The sequence below is a fragment of the Electrona antarctica genome (genome assembly GCF_951216825.1).
Source record: "Electrona antarctica genome assembly, chromosome: 12".
NCBI classification, from domain to species: domain Eukaryota; kingdom Metazoa; phylum Chordata; class Actinopteri; order Myctophiformes; family Myctophidae; genus Electrona; species Electrona antarctica.
In genome coordinates, this window is record NC_136793.1 from 51,794,510 (window position 1) to 51,815,770 (window position 21,261).

Here is a 21,261-nt window from a genome sequence, read left to right on the forward strand (position 1 = left end):
CAAAAATCTATTGAAAATAGCAGATCTACAAGCGCACAATGCAACGCGCATTGTGCGCTTGTAGATCTGCTATTTTCAAATGGCCGAAATGTATAGGGTTGAAGTGGTTAATGTATGTTTTCTAATCAAAATTAAAATCGCCAAAGTAACTAGTAACTAAAGTTTTCAAATAATTGTAGTGAAGTAAAAGTACAAATTTGGACTCAGAGATGTAGTGGAGTAGAAGTAAAAGTAATGGAAATTGGAAATATTCAAATAAAGTACAAATACCTCAAAATTGTACTTAAGTACAGTACTTAGTTACTTTCCACCACTGTGTAAGGCAGGGGTTCTCAACGTTTTTGGCCGGGGACCCCCGAAAATGCTTTGGCAACGTCTCGGGACCCCCGCCCCGCCCCCTCCCGCCCCCCAATATAAATTGACTGCTACAATAACCTTAAACCATTTTGGGCGGGAACCCCTTTTGGTGTTTTAAGCATTGTTATAATTTAGCTATTTAAAAATAGCAGATCTACAAGCTCATAGCGCGCCACCGAGTGGCGCGCTACGAGCTTGTAGGTCTGCTACTTACCCTACCCCCTTAGACAGCACTTCTTAGACTTATATAGCATTTGAAACAGACTTATAGCATGTCATGTAGACAGCACAATAAGTGCATTGTATGTAGTCATAGCACTTCATAGTATATATGTACAGCATAGTATAGCACATATGTGTAGTTTATATGTATAGTGTCATTATATAGATATGTTCTAGTTATAGTTTATATGTATAGTGTCATTATATAGATATGTTCTAGTCACGGTCTTAGCTTACGCATGTTTCGCGATAAATGCATTTTGTTACATATGTGATGTATTCCCATGCTTTTTGTTCTTGCCTATTGTAAGTCGCTCTGGATTAAGAGCGTCTGCTAAATGCCTAAATTGTAAATTGTAAATTGTAAATTGCTATTTTTGAAAAATCGTGATTTTTTTTTTTTTTTAAATCTTTTTTTTTTTTTGAAAATAATTTGGGGACCCCCTAAAATAATTTGGCGACCCCCCGAGGGGTCGCGACCCACGGGTTGAGAACCCCTGGTGTAAGGCACATAACTCAAATATTTGTGATTAGGCGATTATGCAATAAATTGTGACAGGCCTAGCATGAAGCTCTTCAGGCTGAAAACGTGTTAAACCAAGGTGTGGGAGTAACCACCATACCACCATATCAACTGTGACACACAGGTCTGGTATGCAACCCTGCACCGGTCTGCGGCACTGATAGAAGTAAACCACTCCCTGCTGCCAAACGTTAGTGAAAGCAAATTGAGACTGAAAAGTGCATCTTATGACCAGACAAGGGTTGCCCCAAATACTGAATACTAGTAGGAATCACGTTTGTACAAGTAATGATGCATTCAGAACACAATTTATTAAAGGTATATTCAGTGATTTGACTTAATTCAAATATCACTTATTTTTTCTTTTTTTCTGGATAATCCTCCCTACTATAGAGTGTGCTGACCATATAAGGAGTTCCTCCCTGTCCCCAGTGAGCCCCTGGGGTCAAAAAACCCTAGTTTCAGTTTTGGTGGCGGGTGGCAAAACCGTCATCCAATCAGGATGAGAGGGGCCTTCCTCCAATCATGATCGAGTGGGGGCGGGCCTTGGTGCACATGCTGTTGGCCTGTTGCACTTCCCCCCACTGTAGAGCGTGCATGTGCACATTTTGTTACTGGGGCGGACTGGGTGGTTTTCCAAATCACCCAAATCACTGAATGCTCCTTTAAACGTATAAGTCATGTGGACAATCATCCAGTATGATAACAATGTATATTGTCCATCAGAACGTATTAATGTTTTCAAAATGATTAACACGTGCTGCTGGATTGAAACTTGTCAAGACCGAGACATTAATTTATCTACACTTGTAGAAAACCATAATACTGAGCTCCTTTTTAATTATATCATGTTAAGAGGGACTCACACATACGCAAATACTGTATTAATCAGGAGCTCATTTAGACCCCGTCACATAGGGTGGAGGCCATTACCCACTTCACGGCCAGCATCCATATTCTGGGGGGAATATTAGCCAAAAACAAGCCAATCTACAAGCTCACAACGCAATGTTTTGTGAGCTTGTATTGGCTATTTGTGGCAACCAAGTTGAGGTGTTTAGGAATGAAAAAAGCAGAACTGGCTGTTAAGACAGCACTAGTGAGAGACAGTGTTCTATTCAAAAGCAGAGAGCATGTTAATGAGTGTTACAGTACTGCGTTCTATTCAAAGGCTATAAACTAAGTTTTAAGGAAAAGTTCAATTTGTTTTTGTTCACTCAAGAGATGTAAAGGAGATATGAGCTATACTACGTCCCGCTATAATGTTTATTTTCACATCAGTGTTGAAGACACTTGAAGATTACATTGTACTACGGAGCTATCGAATGTCTTAGACAGGTGGTTATGACTCAGTTAGTGTTGTACCGTTGCGTTGTATGAATGGTGTACGTAATGACACGAAATATGTTGTTCTTTTGATGATGTTGGTTGAGAGACCCCGGGGAGAGTAGCTACTGTAATTGCACAGTAAGCTAATGGGGATCTAATAAACAAATCAAATCAAAGAGCATGTTAATAAAGAGGGTTACATGGTACTGTAAATCAGCTACAGTACTTACCGCAGAAGCACTGGCTGAGAGCACATAGTTCCGGGGTCTCTGCTCCTGAAAGTCAGGTGCAGTCTACAGAGGAAACGGTACAGGGTTTTAAAACACACATCATGGCTTCCAGACAGTGGTACGCAAACAACATGCACAAAACCAATGACTAGAGATCAAACAAACGGCAAGCACAACATACAACACGATATACCGTCGCAGCTAGCTGTAACTACAGTAAAAAAAAAAAAAGCTAACCAAAACTGATGATCACTGTAAATAGAGTCCACCTGCTACCATGAATGTCGTACTGGGAGCCGATGTGTACTGAATTCTCAGAAGCAGAAAAAAAAAAAAAAAAAAAGGTAGTGCTGCACAATGGATGGTTAAAACGAATTGTAATGGATGCGGTAATCATTATAAATTAATTTGAGTTATTAGGTTTGATAAGGGGTTTCATTGCACCTTTTTGTTTCTTACAGTATACAATAATTATTAATTATGGACATTAAACTGTGGTTGCTGGTTAGTAATCACTATGTTGTTACTTTGCACCACCTGTGTCACCTGCCTTCGTCAATCTCTGTCTACCACTTAGGTTTCATCATCATCACCTGCTCTCTCCCTCGGGTACATTTTGTATTTACAGAAGCCAGCTGTGTAGGCGGATGATGCAACAGCCCATAAGTACACACAGCATACATGTGGAAGGCATAAACATCCTTTCCAAATTCACACAGGCAATTGTTCCTCACCTGTGACCGAAACCAACCTGTCTATCAAACAATCAACCGGACATTGACTGTACGGTGACGTGTAGTGACCTAATTGTAAGGGACCATTCCAAACTTACGGTATGGAGGAAAACAGGGTAGGGTTATGGTTTGTCATTCTAGTCCAAGGGAGGTTCATACAAATTTTAATCCATTAAATAAAATAAAAATAAAAGATTTTATTGATATATATATATATATATATATATATATATATATATATATATATATATATATATATTCATTATTATTTTACAGCTTTTTGAAATTCAACAACAACACTGCTCCACTGCTATTGTGCTTGCTCTAAACTCTAAAAGCTTCTTTTTGAGTGGTGTAAACCACTCCTACGACTGGCTTTGTTAGTTTACGTGTCTGTCTGTCTGTCTGTCTGTCTGTCTGTCTGTGCCCAAAAAATGAGCATGGTGCATTGTGATTGGCCGGAATGAGACATTACGTCAGACCACAGCTGATCAGTCTATATAAGACCTTGCACCACTCAGTTCACACCGGTGTGATTTTTTTTGTATGATCCAGAAAAATCATTTCTCTTTGGCTGCAGCATCAGTCCATCTTTGTGCTTGGCCTGGGCATGGCCCTATATCAGTCCATCTTTGTGCTTGGCCTGGGCATGGCCCTATATCAGTCCATCTTTGTGCTTGGCCTGGGCATGGCCCTATATCAGTCCATCTTTGTGCTTGGCCTGGGCATGGCCCTATATCAGTCCATCTTTGTGCTTGGCCTGGGCATGGCCCTATATCAGTCCATCTTTGTGCTTGGCCTGGGCATGGCCCTATATCAGTCCATCTTTGTGCTTGGCCTGGGCATGGCCCTATATCAGTCCATCTTTGTGCTTGGCCTGGGCATGGCCCTATATCAGTCCATCTTTGTGCTTGGCCTGGGCATGGCCCTATATCAGTCCATCTTTGTGCTTGGCCTGGGCATGGCCCTATATCAGTCCATCTTTGTGCTTGGCCTGGGCATGGCCCTATATCAGTCCATCTTTGTGCTTGGCCTGGGCATGGCCCTATATCAGTCAATCTTTGTGCTTGGCCTGGGCATGGCCCTATATCAGTCCATCTTTGTGCTTGGCCTGGGCATGGCCCTATATCAGTCCATCTTTGTGCTTGGCCTGGGCATGGCCCTATATCAGTCCATCTTTGTGCTTGGCCTGGGCATGGCCCTATATCAGTCCATCTTTGTGCTTGGCCTGGGCATGGCCCTATATCAGTCCATCTTTGTGCTTGGCCTGGGCATGGCCCTATATCAGTCCATCTTTGTGCTTGGCCTGGGCATGGCCCTATATCAGTCAATCTTTGCGCAAACTTGAACAACAACGTGAACAACTTGCACAATAAGAGGACAAATGTCTGTTCACAACGACTACTGTTGCTTGCTCTGCAGAAAGTCTTTCAAAGTATTACTTGTAACTGCAAAAACTGAGAGTTGGAGGAGTCGCTGCCTGCTGCTTCACGACAACAGCCACAAACCATGTGGATGGCTGGATTTTAACTTTGTGTCCAACTTGAATTCTTATTTTGAGTAACAAGTCAGCAAATTAAATGGTTTCAGGATTGCCTGCTAAACCCCTCCTCATACAGCATCTCCAGTGCCACAAATGTAAGTATTTTTACCAGCTGCTTCGTAGAAGCGGCAGGTCAGTGTTTACCTGGGAAACTTGCGACCGGTAGGCGGACACCGCTAGTCTTTCTGCTGAGTGTTGCCAAGTCTGCATATTTCCAGCCTAACGTGGATTCATTCACAGTTGCTTGCCTGGTTTGGTTTTTGGAGGCTGCTTAGCTTATTTCTGTCACGACAGTTGCCACCACTGGCAACAACCCATAACATCCCATCGTCTGCACGGCATGGCTAGTCGAGCAGTTTTGATTGGCTGCCTCGTCTCCAGCCATGTTGCCTCAGAATTCTTTAGGGTCACTAATTTGAGCATAACAGCGGAGCGCAGCTAAAAAGTGGCATAAAGTCAGCAGCAGACCCACAGATAATAATAATGCAGCTGGTAATTAATTGATCTAAACAATTTGGGCTTGTTTTCCAGGATGTGGGAGCCAGGAGCCCAGCCACAGTAGATGTTATGTAATGCACGTTACCCTGCTCAATGTGCGCACAGTCGTCACATTCAAAGCAGGTCAGGCAACTTCCCCTCATCACACCCCACTCGTCCTTCTCTACTTATGTGTGGTGATGGCAAGACCGGGATGCCAACAGATCAATAGAAACAATGGGACGTCACGGAATGATACGCTTTAAATATTATACCGTTATTCATCATTATTTGGTGGGGGCAAGCAAGGGTACATGATTCAAGTAAAATACATATTTCTGCCGGGAAGGGTCATGCCATTTTATTTCCAAAGCAAAGCAAAGTTACTATATTTACCCAGGGTATCTGGGCTAAGCTCAAGAACTTGTTTCCAGCCAGGCCCTGCTCATAGAACATTTCATGGTAGTGGTTCAATGCCTTGCTCAAGGGCATTTCAGCGGTGGTAATTTTAACGTGTCGGACCGCTGATTCGAACTGGCGACCTTCCGGTATCAAGACCGCTCCGCAATCCGTTCGGCCACCGCTGCCTCCTCCCGAGCAGTATAAAATCCCCCAATGACCCCTCATTCTAAATAAGAAACAGTCCCTTCCGTAACGGTCTGAGACTTTGCTGCTGGTTGTCCCCGACCAATGATTCAATATTTATATATACAGTAGAGAGCACGTGCTGTTTTCATGCGTATATACAGTAGGTTTCAAAAGTCTGATTTGCCAGCAGCCCAAAGGGGCTTCCATTTGCGGCAGTGCCGTCAATCAATCAGTCCTTTGATACCCCATTAAAACGGAAGAAAAAGATCACGTCAAGAAAACTAGCATGGAATCTTAACCCATTTTGGGCGGGAACTCCTTTTGGTGTTAGCATTATGTTATGCTTTAGCTATTGAAAAATAGCAGACCTACAAGCTCATAGCGCGCGCTACGAGCTTGTAGGTCTGCTATTTTTGAAAAATCGAAGAACCACTGACATAGAAACATAGCTTTTTCAGAAAACTGTCAGGATGTAGAAGACATTTTTAGAATCTGATCTCAGGTCAAAATGGGTTAAAGGGTGTGTATATTATATAAACATTCCTTGGTTATTGTGTGATGGGGCAAGCATGATGACAATAAAATGTAATTTATTCTTCTGCGAAAAAGTGCTGCGTGAGATGTCGCTCGACAAAATATTGCATAATGAAATCAAATGAGCAACATGTTGCAAGGCACCTTTTCACCAAAGCATAAATTAGGCTTTAGGACCTTTGAGACCAGGCATTTTCAGCACAAATGGTGCATAAATGGATGGAACAGTTGCCAGAGATCGTCTGGATGTATGGAGTTACACATTAATCAAACAAGACAAGAGAAAAAGATTTGAGAGAGAAACGGAGCAAAACAATAATTTTAAGACACAAAAGTAACTCCATAAGCAGTGTGTGGGTCTCAATTTCCAATCGCCTGGAGGCTGGAACCAACAAAGAATATATCCAAATCTTTCAATTGCGATCAGATGCTCTGGATTCAAAAGGTCATAATGAGATAGTTTATAGTTATAAGGGTAGGAATTCAATTATTTTTGGGTATCAGTATTTTAAAAATAGCCAACCACTTTTACCATTTCACAATGGACCTTGCGGCAAGCGCCACCTCGCTCCCGCCCCTCCCCCATTGCGGTTGCCAAGTAGGACACGCTTGCTGAGGACCACGTTAAGTCGCCGTTTTTCCGAAGAGGAATAGAAGTATTCATATCAACAACATCCTAAATTCCTCACGTTCAGTTGCTTGTGTGGACGACCACATAACTTCACATACAGCCAGTCACGTCTATCCCCCTCCCTACTGCGGTTTACATCATGAGGTTTACATAGCTTGTAGTCAGCCGCTTCCAATTTTTTCAAGGAAGTTGAAAAGCTTTAGCTCCTCCCCTGGTCAAATGTGGAATTAGATTTTCCAACTGACTTCAGTTCAGTCGACATGCACACGCACAACTTCCTTGAAAAACATGGAAGTGGCTCACTAAACAAGCCATTTAAACGCTTGTTTAACCGTTTAACCCATTTTGGGCGGGAACCCCTTTTGGTGTTTTAAACATTATGTTGTAATTTAGCTATTGAAAAATAGCAGATCTACAAGCTCATAGCACTACGAGCTTGTAGGTCTGCTATTTAGAAGAGGATAGCAGACCTTTTAGAAGATTTAGAAGATTTTTTTTTTAATTTTGAGGTCAGGCCTAAATGGGTTAAACTTGGATTTTCTTTGCCGTTCCTAAATTAAAATTAGGTTTTTAGACCATTAGCGGACCTTCACTTTTTGGATACAATGCACAGAAAAGGGTAAGCACTGAGCAGTGTTCTTTTTGGAAACCAAGCGCCGTTTCTGAACCGCAGTGGGAAGGGGGATAGACGCGACTGGCTGTAGGTGAAGATATGTGGCCGTCCACACAAGCAACTGAACGTGGGGAAAGTTACAAAGCACATCTACATTTGCTCCAAGTTAAAAGTTGTTTGTCGTTTATTAGACCATTGATTTAACCATTGTTTAGTAAAAGTTGACGTCAATAGTATGATTTAGGCTTGTTGCTCGCTAGGCGTGCCATTCTGCTCAAATGGAAGGATGCTGCCCCGCCCGTGGCTTCGTGATATAATGTCCTGTTTCGAGTTGGAGATGTTAAGGTTTTCAATTGCCGGCTCTGAGAAAAAGTTTTACAAGACCTGGGGCCCGTTTATGACATTCTACCGCAACACACAAACTGCATAGTGTGCCGTGCCTATGCCTCGGCCAACGCCAAACCACAACAGAAACAAAATCTGCTCTGCTATGAAAAATCTGCTTTTTATTATTATTATTTATTTATTTAGTAATTATGTATGCATGTATATTTGTGTATATGTGTATATAGATATATTTATTTTATTTCTTCCAGACAGTTTTTCCGACTATCCTTGGGATTGTGGGTGGGGGGGGGGATTGTGGGATAGGGGATTGAGTTTTATTTTTATATTTTATATGTCCGTTTAATACTTGCCCCTGGGCTACTGTTACAAAAACCTGAATAAAAAGATTTTGAAAAGAATAGTATGAGGGTGGGGAGGGAGGGTGAACGGAGGGTGAACGAGTGACCGCCGCGTCCTCCACCTCCATATTGTAAACACCGACATGTGCGTCCATGTGCATCCATGTGCATCCATGTGCGCACCCACGGGGAAAAGGAATAAAAAGAAAATGTCCCCAAACGTCCTGGGTACCAGGACCCACCAACAGCAACGTTTCACCATGGCGTCATTACAGTATGGACGTTCTTGATATGAATACTTCTATTCCTCTTCGGAAAAACGATGACATAACATGGTCCTCAGCGTAGGAGCGGCAAGCGTGTCCTTCTTGGCAAGAGTCATTGGAGGGGAGGGGTGGCCCGGCGGGAGCGGGGTGGCGCTTACCGCAAGGTCCATTACCGGTAATTAGTTTGTTTTTAGGAAGTAACAACATTTACACAAAAGTGGCTTTTTGGCTGGTGTTACACTCGTACTTTGTTATAAGTTCACTTTACAAAATCTAAAATATTTAAAGAACGTTTTTCCCCTTCCCACTCATTGCCTTTCCACTTAGCTGTGTGAATAATCAGATTCCACAGTGCCAATGGTGACATTGCCAAAGCATGTGAGAAAGGGGGGGGGGGGGGGGGGGGACCAAGGCAAGAGGGGGATAACACAATATTTCAAAAATACTCACATCTCCCTCGCACTGTGAACATTAGAATAAAAACACATGTTAGTCAGAGGGAAAAGAACACACCAATGCCAGCCAGTAAACGATTAAACGAGTGATGGGTGAGTTGGGTGTTTTGGGGAGTCAGACATGACAGATTAGGGTGGAGGTGGAAGGACGTGAAAGGTGAAGGGCTGCACGGGGGAACTCACCGCAGCCTTGGCTTCAGCCAACTTGGCTTTCTTCAGACGGGCCTTACAGGAGTCCAGATCCAGACGACGGTTCTCCAGGAGACGCCTCTCTTTCTGAGGGCCACATCGACAGCGGAAAGAGACTCGTCAAGTAACTACTGACATGGCCGCAACGCAATGATGCAAAAATGTACTTGATATTTAGTAGTAGGTTCTAAAGTTCACTCTTTATCCTGTGTACTCTTTATCTACACCGCTACCCTCTGGTGGCTGCATTCAGAGTTTCTTTGATTGGACTAGCTGAACATCTCAAATTAAAACATAATAACACTTTGTGACAAAAGTACATTATTAATGTCGTTCTGCTTTATTTTTCTGTACATGTTATTAATTCTGAAAAAGAGATTACGTAACATGTGTATTGTGAGAATCTTGTTCTTTCTTATTCGTACATGAAAAGGTAACGGGTCTGGTACAGGGGTGATTGACAGGTGTCACAGTGACTGGTTGATGTCACCACCCAAGTTTACCAGTAGAGGAAGTGACACACGGGGAAGAGAGGAATCTCTCAAACAAACAGGGTGTAGGCCTACACGGAGGAGAAGAGGAGCTCCAGGGGCCAGAGAGGGTTTTACGTTTGAACCGACAATACAGTTTAAACGAGCACATCTGCAGCCATAATAATGAAAGAACAGCCGGGCCCGTCGGCTAGAGCGCCACGCATGCTGCTGCCGTCGGGGATCGGCGTTGGAATGAAGGGTCACCTGCCGGTGTTTGGAGTCTAAGAGCTGCTGCTACCGGTGAGGCCATTCCAAAGTTGTTCTTGGAGGATCAAATACTAAGGGGTTTGATTTTTTTGATTTGATTTATTTGATATATTCATGATACAATTCATAAAAGAGCAGTACAGAATTATCAGGATTGCACAAAAAGTCAAGAGGACTTAATTCCATTGTGATCCAAATAAATAAATAGTTACAGCATACGATAAGAAGAACATGTGTACTACTAACATCACAATACTAATGACATTTACAACAGGCCATCATAGATCAATAAACAAAAGACAATAAATAGATATAAATAGATAAATACAGCACTATACTAACTTGCCCATCAGCCACTTTTTACGCCACGCGTTTCGTTTGTTCCGTTGGAACGTTTTGGAGCGGAGAAACTTTTCGCTGCGTCGGATTAAACTACTATAGACTCTCGCGTGCGCGCGCCTCGTTTGAAGAAGAGGACGGACGCGGTCTTTATTCTTTGTTTGATTCCCGAGCGCAGTTTCGTTCCGCTGACTTTGGGACTGGTTTGGAGCGGGAGGGGGGGGTTTGAAAGTGATTATTGGTTGTTGGTTAAGTTTGTTTTCTTGTTTATTTATTTTATTTAGCAGGGAAAGAGACCGGGAGAGACGTCATTGTGAAGTGTACCGTTTACTTTTGGTTTTTGTCAATTACAATATTTGAGCATCTCTACATAAAGTGTTCAGATAAAAACGCTACGATCCTGCCGATTTATTCCTTAGTTAATGATTGTCCTTGTCGTGTAGAGCAGGGGTTCTCAATGTTTTTGGCCGGGGACCCCCGGAAATGCTTTGGCAATGTCTCGGGACCCCTGCCCCGCCCCCTCCCGACCCCCAATATAAATTGACTGCTACAATAACCTTAATAATAGAGACAATACACCATAAATAAATACTGAAACCAGATATAATCATTAGGGAAAGGTGTGCATGTACTATGTGTACTATTATGTAAACTCTTCATTTCCATTTTTCCAGCCATTCAGTTTTGTTTTTTTTTTAAATTTGGGGACCCCCCAAAATAACTCGGCGACACCCGAGGGGTCGCGACCCACGGGTTGAGAACCCCTGGTGTAGAGGGCGATTGTTACAACTTCCTCATTAAGACTCTAAACATATATGGGCAGTTGAGGACAAATCTAGTTTTTATATTTAAGTAAGTATATGACGATATAAAAATAAATAAAATATAATGAGAACCAGAATAAAAGCACTTAAAAACCGTAGGAAAACAATGGCCTAAGATCGGTAGTAGGTAGAGTTCAAACTCACTGAGATGGTCCTCCAGTCTCCTTCCAGAAAGTTACGGAGTGGGTTGAGGAAGCCGATGGCGGAAGCCTGGAGGAACTCCCTCTCTGCACCACCAAGCCTCCTCTCACATTCTCCCACCTTGATCAAAGTTGTTCCTATTGGGAGAAAAATGCATAAAAGATGCATACAAACACACACACACACACACAAACATTAATTTCCATAATAACCAGATTATTAATCAAAAAGCCTGACATGTCAGCAAAGTAGGCTACAGCTCATAGACTATGGTTATTCTTCACAAGCACAAACTATGAAATGATAGTGGATCTACAACACTTGAGAGATGATATCCAGAGTGGAAATCTGAAAATTATACAAATCAAATCGATCTGGAAATTGGAAATTATTTCCCACCCCTTTCAGTGGGGTTAACAGTTAATAAGCCTATCTCACAGAATTTCCCCGCCCCCCTAAATACGCCCCCTTTCGGGGTTAGTGGTGATAGCGTGACGGCACTCCATAGACACTACATGTTAACCGAGGTAATTTAAGAAGTCTACAACTTTTGTTTTCTCAAGGTAAGGTTTGTTCGACCTGATTTACCATCCTGTTTGCTTCATAATAATATTGGTCTGTCACATTTTTACATTAGAAAATGTACTTAGATTCTCCAGAGAAAAAACGTGTAAATGCTCATGTTAAAGACACCACTATTTACCGGAAGTGGGCGTGGAAAGCGGGCTGTGAGATAGGCCTATCGAACTAATGCATTTAATTGATTATAAAACAATTTAAAGTAATCACATTTGGAGGGGAACATAATTATTTTAAAGCAGCAATAAAAGCTCACAATGTGTCGCAATTCAACACGTTATGAGCTTGTAGATCGGCTATTTTCAAAATGTGCCAAGTCATACATCATATCATAAATGTAATAATTGATAGCAGCCTTTGATTTGTTGCTATATACTGTATGAGACAAGTGGACATTGGCATTTAACTAAAAGGCACAACTGTTGCTAGGTGTGTTACCAACGCAACGTATGCCGATATGAGGAGACTTGCAGCTCCAGCAGGTAGCAGCAGCACATACATGAATAATGGATAGACCGCAACTGAGATGCCAAACTACAAGCACAACAAGACACAATACACCTACATAGAGACTTGCAGAATTTGTTTTACTCTTAATTACAGAAAATTGATAAAAGTGGTAGGTAGTAAGTAGGTTGATTCTTTTTCAATGTAGATACAGAGGTGTGGGTTTCCCAGCCCATAAAACAGATTCAGAACATGGCAGACATAAACGTGCCTACGTGTGAAGACCCACACATTATTAATGGGATCTGACATAGTATCAGTGAAAGGCTTGTGCCAAGAAACGAGCACTTGCTAGTGCCATTGGCTGATACTGAACAATGTCTTTTTTTCTTAATCTAATTTGTTATACAACACCTCGCCTGAAAACTGTCATGCCATTTGGTGACACATGGGCTTAGGTTTAATACATTTAGGCCTGAGATCAGATTCTAAAAATGTCTTCTACATCCTGACAGTTTTCTGAAAAAGCTATGTTTCTATGTCAGTCGTTCTTCGATTTTTCAAAAATAGCAGACCTACAAGCTCGTAGCGCGCCACTCGGTGGCGCGCTATGAGCTTGTAGATCTGCTATTTTTCAATAGCTAAAGCATAACATAATGCTAACACCAAAAGGGGTTCCCGCCCAGAATGGGTTAATACATAATAAACCTATCCTATCTATCATACTTGATATCTGGCAATGGTTGGAAAAGGACAAGAGTTATTTTCTATCTGCAACAATATAAAGTTCCGCTTTATTATTCATAACATGGTCATAAATTGTGCTGTGTCAGCAAGTTGTTCTTTTAGGAAATCAGGAACTATTCAAGGATTTGACTGAAGGAAAGCCGCAAATCAACACGCGTACATGAGCGTATGATGTTCCTCAATTTGTAGAACGACATAACATGGCCATCCTGCCACAAATTGCTAATCAGTAACCACACAAAATCTAGGACATGCTATTCTTTCATAACATTGATTACGTTACTTGATAGGACTGCATCTCTTTAGTCATAAAGATTATTTGCGAGGAAAACAGTGGAAAGAAAAACACAAATCAAGAATCAATAAATTAATCAATAAATTAATTAATACAAAATCAATCACTCTATTCCTTGAAGCTGCATGGACAGCACGTCATTCATGTTATTGCCACTGGTTCTTCTAAGACTTTTGATTCTGAATTCAGTTAAAGGACCACTTCACCACTCTTCAACTTCTCTTCCTATAATTGGTCCTCACTAATGTTCATGATAAAATACCACCATTTTTTCCTACTCAGTCTGTGTCTCATAGGAGGGCTGTGGGCAGTTCAGAAACCCGTCCTCCAGTGACATCATCGATGGTGAATCCAAGCTAATAGAAACGGCAGGCTTTCTTTTCCTGAAAAGTTGCAATGCAAAAGTTGAAGCCATCGTTCTCACGATAATACAAGTCTAAATATATATTTAAAACAAATCTTGTTTAAAAAAAGATCTGCGTAATGATGATGTCACTGGTGGACGGGTGTCCGAACTGCCCAAAGCCCTTCTATGAGAAACAGACTGAGTAGGAAAAAATGGTGGTGTTTTATCATGAACATTAGTGAGGACCAATTATATGAAGAGATGTTGAAAAGTGGTGAAGTGGTCCTTTAACAATTGTAATTCCTCCACTGACATTCAACACAGTCACAAGGCGTGCTCTTACGATAGGCCTAACGGCCAGTGGGTACTGATATTGATCACACCATTTTCATTCCAAATGACTATCGGGGATCTGCCAAATTACCCAATTGCAAAATCCTAATGATTTCTAGTTTTTATTAAAGGAGAGCTTACCAAAATTTGTACAGATACTGTAGTAGCAAAAAGTAAACAATAAGCATGTTATTCTTTTATTGGAATTGGCCGATCCTGCAGAAAGGAATCGGTTATCTGTATCGCCCCCCCCCCAAATATCCTAAATACATACTGCTGCAGCCTGCGGAGACAAGGCTGCAACTGACTCCTGTTAAAGAAGAGCAATATTGATCCTCGTGTTCACCAGAGAGGTGATTTATTCCTATTGGGCTGACGGAAGGAGGCCAGCCTTTAGGGCAGTGGGCAGAATGATTGGAAAAGAGGGGCAGAAATGCGATAAAGCTCAATGGCTTTCATTATCTATTAGACTTTACTCTCTCTCACCCTGTGGGCAAACAGCAGAAGACAGTAAAATAGCACACTGCTGATAGACATAACATGGCATTTTGGGGGATGCTTATGTTAACCCATTTAGGCCTGACCTCAAAATTAAAAAAAAGATCTTCTAAAATCCTCCAGTTTTCTGTAGGAAATTATGCACTGAACACAGAATATTACCTTAACTACAGTGTTAATGCCATACTGAACACAGAATATTACCACCTTAACTACAGTGTTAATGCCATACTGAACACAGAATATTACCACCTTAACTACAGTGTTAATGCCATACTGAACACAGAATATTACCACCTTAACTACAGTGTTAATGCCATACTGAACACAGAATATTACCACCTTAACTACAGTGTTAATGCCATACTGAACACAGAATATTACCACCTTAACTACAGTGTTAATGCCATACTGAACACAGAATATTACCACCTTAACTACAGTGTTAATGCCATACTGAACACAGAATATTACCACCTTAACTACAGTGTTAATGCCATACTGAACACAGAATATTACCACCTTAACTACAGTGTTAATGCCATACTGAACACAGAATATTACCACCTTAACTACAGTGTTAATGCCATACTGAACACAGAATATTACCACCTTAACTACAGTGTTAATGCCATACTGAACACACCGAGTAACACATACTGTATAGAAGGGAACCCTCCAAAGATGGCCACGCCAAATGCCTACATTTGACCCATTTAGACCCCGAGGCCGATTCTAAAAACGCCTCCTAAAACCTAACCTAAGGTTTCCTGAAAACCTTCAAATTCGTATTAAAATATATATATATATATATATATATATATATATATATATATATATATATATATATATATATAATGTTGAAGAAGGTTTTCAACAGATTATTGATTTGGGCAAATTAAATGTATACATTTATAAGTCAACGTAGGCTAGCCAGCTCTAGGTGTTGAAATGTTGTGAACATTCAAAGGGGATTTTCTCAGCTTTGGGTAAAACGGCACAATCATTTTAAAATGGCCATATCTCCTTCAAATATTTTCCAATTGCATTGAGTGATACATCATATGAAAGCTTACATTCTGTACTTTAATAATCTGTAAAAAAAACTGAAAAATTACTCTGGTCGAGATGAGGGCCTATTTGCCACACCCGGTCACATATATATATATATATATATATATATATATATATATATATATATATATATATGTGTGTGTGTGTGTGTGTTGCTATATGAGACACAGATGTGTATGTGACACAGAGGGCGCAGCCGGCATTAAAGGTACAAGAACACATATAGGTTACACCAGCTCTAAATGGGTTAAGTGAAATAGAAGCTCATTAGCGTCCACGCACTAACCATAAGGAGCTCCGGCACCAAAGTCCTTGGCTGCGTCCTGCATGTACTGCCCCAACAGTTCCCCGTTGGTGTGTCTGCTCGGTGCCTTTCTATCAAGCTTCTCATAGAGGTACTCCTCAATCCTCGCGCCTGTGAACAAAGAGACAAGAGACCCTGATTTATGGTAGGAGCAGGCAGATGGAACCGCGCTCTCCGAGTCCTTTGGCTATAACCTCTATACCCCCATTCATGCAGATAATGAATTCACCAGAAGTCACATTAGCCAGGTAGCAGAATCTGTAAATGTTGACAATGACAGCACATTTGGTGGAGAAAACATGATGGATTTACATGATTGGTGTGCCCTGTCCGTTCTAGCCCTAGAATGGCTGATATTCCATACATTTCATGTATTCCATAAACAGTCATAGAACAGTAAAGAACACTGACTAGATGCAATTTCTTGGAGGGGATAAACCATTCGAATTTGTACCACTCTATGTATTCACCCATTAATTAAATGCTGCTACTGGCAGTCAGCATCAAATCTTGTTTAAAACTTAAATCTAGTCAAATTTATATATATATATATATCTCTTCAAAAAAAATCACACCTGTGTGAAGTGAGGGGCGCTCTTATCATCATACATCATCATCATACATCATCTCATTCTGGCCCATCACAAGGGCATCCTCACTTTTGTCTTCAATGTTTGTGTTACGTAATGTTTGTGTTTACGCGAAAACCCTCAAAATTGTCCATTCATTGTCAATGGCATTTAATGTTTGTTGTTAGGACAAAGTTTGTTTGCACATACACCAAAAGCTGGACATTTCGCTCCAAAAAAAAAACACACACATTCCCACTGACCACATTCTCTGTACGTGACAGGGTGGCATTCATACTGTAGCAGCAGCAGCATTAAAACATCTGAAAATGTCCTTCAATGAGCTCATACGTAGTACAGTTGGGTGCCACCGATATTGTCCCTTATCATTTGACCCATTTAGGCCTGACCTCAAAATTTAAAAAAATCCTTCTAAATCCTCCAGTTTTCTGAAATAAATATTTTCACGATTTTTCAAAAATAGCAGACCTACAAAGCTCGTAGCGCGCCACTCGGTGGCGCGCTATGAGCTTGTAGATCTGCTATTTTTCAATAGCTAAATTATAATGTTTAAAACACCAAAAGGGGTTCACGCCCAAAATGGGTTAACTGTCCTTTTGCGCAGATCATGCAAACCTCAGCAAAAAGAAAAGGACAATATCGATGGCCTCCAACTGTATGTGTTCATTGAAGTATGTTCACAGGGGAGATTGTGTGCACATCTTGTACCTGAAGGTAGGCCAGCTGGACATCAAGGCAAGAATCAAGGAGAAGAAGGTAAAACATCCGCAACACTGCTTTAAAGCTCCAATTAGTATTTCTTTTTTCGTTAATGGCATAACATTTTGACCTTGTAGGTCTTCATCGGGCAAATCATTTGCCTGACGAAGACCTTATAAGGTCGAAACGTTGCGTCATTAAAGGAAATATATTTTTTTGGGGGGGAGCTTTAAACCAACGTTGTTTAGTCTGCTGTGAACAGAATGGAATATCTGCCATTCAAGGCCTACGTCCGTTCATGAATGATGCATGACATTAATTAAAGGCATCTAAAGGAATCACTTATAAGCAACAAAGATCGGACTCTAAATGCTATAGAGCATTCAACTATTTTTCTAAAGGTATGAGGAAAACTCTTTCTACATTATGACTCGTCAGACTATAATTCTAATAAGACACTACAAAGACAGTGACACACACACACACACACACACACCACTACTACACACCATACAACTGCCTTAGATGCAGCTACGCTGATTAGCGTTAACAATTCATCTGGTCAGAGATATGGATGATGCTAAAATACGGAGGAATGACTATGAGCCAGTCACACACACACACACACAATGAGTGGGAATTGCATGTAGGGCAATAAAGTGAGAGGGGGAGCCCAAAGAGCCCCTCATAGGCAATTAAGGTTTATAGAGACACAAGTTAAATCACAAAACACTGAGCTTTTCAAAATGTCCCGTGCTGGTTGTTTATCCACCACCACAGCACCTGCTGGCCCAGGTGTGCCCCAGAGAAGGCACAACATTGTTCACTGGTGGTGCCCAGATTGGCAGATTATTACCACCAATTATTTAAGCACCGTGTGATTTTGTGAGTCTCTTTGTTTGGAATAAATAAAAGTGTCTACTGTCTAAACAAATCGATCTCATGGTCGTATTTGATTTTCATACCAAAATGTGTAAAGAGTTGATTTGGTCCGAGTGCATGTCCAGGGTAGGAAACCAACGGTTGTATGACCACCTACCAGAACAGCCGGCAGGGTTCCAAACTCAAACTAAACTATTTCACTATTTTCGCTCACAATTTTGGGGGGGGGGAATTGACAGAAATCGACAAATCAGTGTAATCAAACAGTAGATATTCGTACCCTGAGCCACAAGGATTTTGGAGCATTTTGAACAGTGGCTTGGTGTTCATTTCCCACCCTGTTCATCTATAGACCAAAGAATCTGTACTAGCAGTCCACACGCATGAGAGGATTCCATGGCAGGGCACTAGAGGTTTGGTTCTCAACCTTTTCGGGCCGCGACCCCCAAAAATAATCATAATGTGAACTGGGGACCCCCTCCCAGCCACCTTGCCAAGCACTTGGAATTGTAGGAGTTGAGGCCTCGCAAGTAGATCAGCTATTTTCACTTTTTTGCCTCTCTGTTTTATAGTATAGTTTTTTGATTACTTTTGAGGCAAATGACATTTCATTTTCAGGTGTTAAAAAGGTCTTAGTAAAAGTCCTTCAATTGTCAATTTAGAAGTGCAGATATGCTGTATACACTTAAACTGTACTGTTGAGTGAGAACACCCTAAACTAATGCTCTGGGGACACCCTAAAATCATTTGGGGGTCCCGACCCAGAAGTTGAGAACCACTGCACTAGAGGAGGAGGCATAATACTCACCAGTATGATCAACTGTAGCATGGAGAATCAAAAAGTCACAAGTTAGAGTTCCCTGTTTTCCAACATGGTACTACTGCATATCATTGTGAAACTGCTGCTCGTCATCAAGCTGAATTCATTACAGTGTAATTTGATCTCGTTGCATATCAGTGGTTGTAGAAAATGTAAAAAAATAAAATAAAATCTAATTAAAATTAAAAAAGTGGTTTGGCATCCATTAACCCTCTATATCACGGTGTTGCCCCCAAATATGTCTGTCTGTGTCCAATCAAATTAAGAGGGCTGAAGTAAGTTTGGCCTTGTTTTTGTCTAGGGGGGAGCATTCCTTTCTCTAAGTAAAGCCACATGGCATGGGACACTGTGCCACCAATTGACAAGATAAATCACTTAACTTTATATATATACTAAAAGTGTGTGTGTGTGTGTGGGGGTGGGTGTGTGTATTGTCTGGAGGAATGGGATATATTATTGATACAATAATAGTATCGTATAATAATGACGAACCAGCTCCCCCAAAATGGGCTAAAATGCATCGATAGAGGGTTAAGTTTTGTCCAAACTGAACATATAAATTCCCATGGGGGGGGGGGGGGGGGGGGGGGGGTATGTGCACTAATGCAAAGAAGGATGGATGCTCTGTGAGCCGTCTGCTGTTCTCTGAACGACTGGCCATTGTCGTGGAGTCTTACTTGGGTTGGGCTGCAACAGGTACTCTGTCTGCCTGAATATTTTCTCTGTCCAATTTTTGGTGCAGTCCGCACGGCTCAGCAGGTTCTCAAAGTGTGCATCCAGCTCCGTCTTCTCTGCCTGCCCCAACTTCTCTTCTGTAAACTAAAGCGGGAGTCGGTGACATCATCATCATCATCATCATCCAAACTCTAAGAGCGCTGTCCTGGCCTTGGACCAAGACTATCATAGATGTATTTTATCGATTTTTATTTACATTTTGCAATATCATTCGGAATCAAGTCAGACTTGATAAAAATGACCTCTAAGCTCTATGATACTGATAGTCTTTATCCAAGGCTAGATGCTCCCTCATCTCCCAAACCTGTTAGAATGGTATGTTATATTGAATCAGAATCCTCTTTTATCCTATTTTACTGCCAAGATGATTTAAACCCCAAGAAAGCCCATGGCATGGCTTGTTTCCATTGGGGTCCTTCATATCCAATTCATAGTAACATTTAAAGGACAAATATACAGTACTATACCTGTTATTATATACCTAGTCTTAGATTAAGACTAAGGCTATTATAGACCCAGCTCAGCAGCCATAATAACAGGTACTATACTCTGCAGCTGAGCCTCAGCTGACACCGACAGCAACAAGCCTCAAGGAACTGAGCCGGGTTCGTAGTGACGCAGTGGGATTAAACCGAAACCTTAATTGTAATCGTGACACCGCAAGTTCGAGTCCGGGTCTGTGTCACTCACAAGCTCTCCCTTTGTCATTCGTCTTTTGTAATAGTAATGCACTTAACTTTCACCGTCAACTTCTCCGTCTGGCTAAAATTCATTCGAAATTGCAACTGAAACCAATCATGGATCATGGATGTGTGTGCAACAACTGTACTGAATGTAGTACTGCTGCTAGCACATCCATAACATAACCCCGTTGAATGGTGCTCGGACAGAGCTTAAAAGCTAACCTATTTTAGTGACATGAACATGATGATTCTTGAGCGGCACGTTTGACAATCGCAGTCTAAACAAGTAAAATAATCTCGAATAAACTCGCGAGCTAGCTAGCTAGCTAGCTACTAGCAGCTAGCCTAATGCTAACGTTGCGGTGGGGCAGCAGCAACAGCTATATAACGTTACCGATTTAATTCAACGGGTTTGTCAAAATGTAACGGGCATATTTTAGGAATGACCAGTTCCATAATAATTACCTGAACTGCCCGTGTGAAAAACACCCCGGCATCGCAGGCTAGTTTCTTCACGTTGAAATCCATGATTGACTGTAGTAGTGTGTGCTAAATGTTGTTGGGTCTCTCTGTCACGACCCAAGCCACTGCAAAATATCAACAGTCGCTAGGTGTCGCTATTGTTACTTATTTGTGTATGACTTATTTATGGGACTCTTATCTCTATGTTCATTGTGAGTAATAGTATAAGTACATATAAAGGGCACGTGGAAAAAAAAGATAACTTGATCTTCAGACAGCAATTATTTATATTTACTTGACCTACTGTTCTTTCGAGTGATTAGGAATATGCCCCCCACCCACCTGT

The 21,261-nt window shown here is 41.3% G+C and overlaps 1 protein-coding gene across 3 annotated transcripts in view; it reads right to left on the reverse strand.

Annotated features, from left to right (window-relative positions):
* Positions 1–21,098, reverse strand: part of LOC306934698 (endophilin-B2-like) — a 36,680-nt gene extending 15,582 nt beyond the window's left edge. Inside the window, exons 1-6 of one of the 3 annotated variants that reach the window (XM_079517387.1) lie at positions 20,919–21,098; positions 19,713–19,854; positions 16,027–16,155; positions 11,425–11,558; positions 9,372–9,464; positions 2,662–2,724 (exon numbers count right to left, since the gene is read on the reverse strand). In XM_079517387.1, coding sequence (XP_079373513.1) covers positions 2,662–2,724; positions 9,372–9,464; positions 11,425–11,558; positions 16,027–16,155; positions 19,713–19,854; positions 20,919–20,981 — 624 coding nt within the window. In that variant the 5' untranslated portion in view covers positions 20,982–21,098. Of the gene's footprint in view, positions 1–2,661; positions 2,725–9,359; positions 9,465–11,424; positions 11,559–16,026; positions 16,156–19,712; positions 19,855–20,918 lie in introns of all 3 variants that reach the window. The other 2 variants (XM_079517386.1, XM_079517388.1) reach the window with 2 other exon arrangements.
* Between the last annotated feature and the right edge of the window lie 163 nt (positions 21,099–21,261).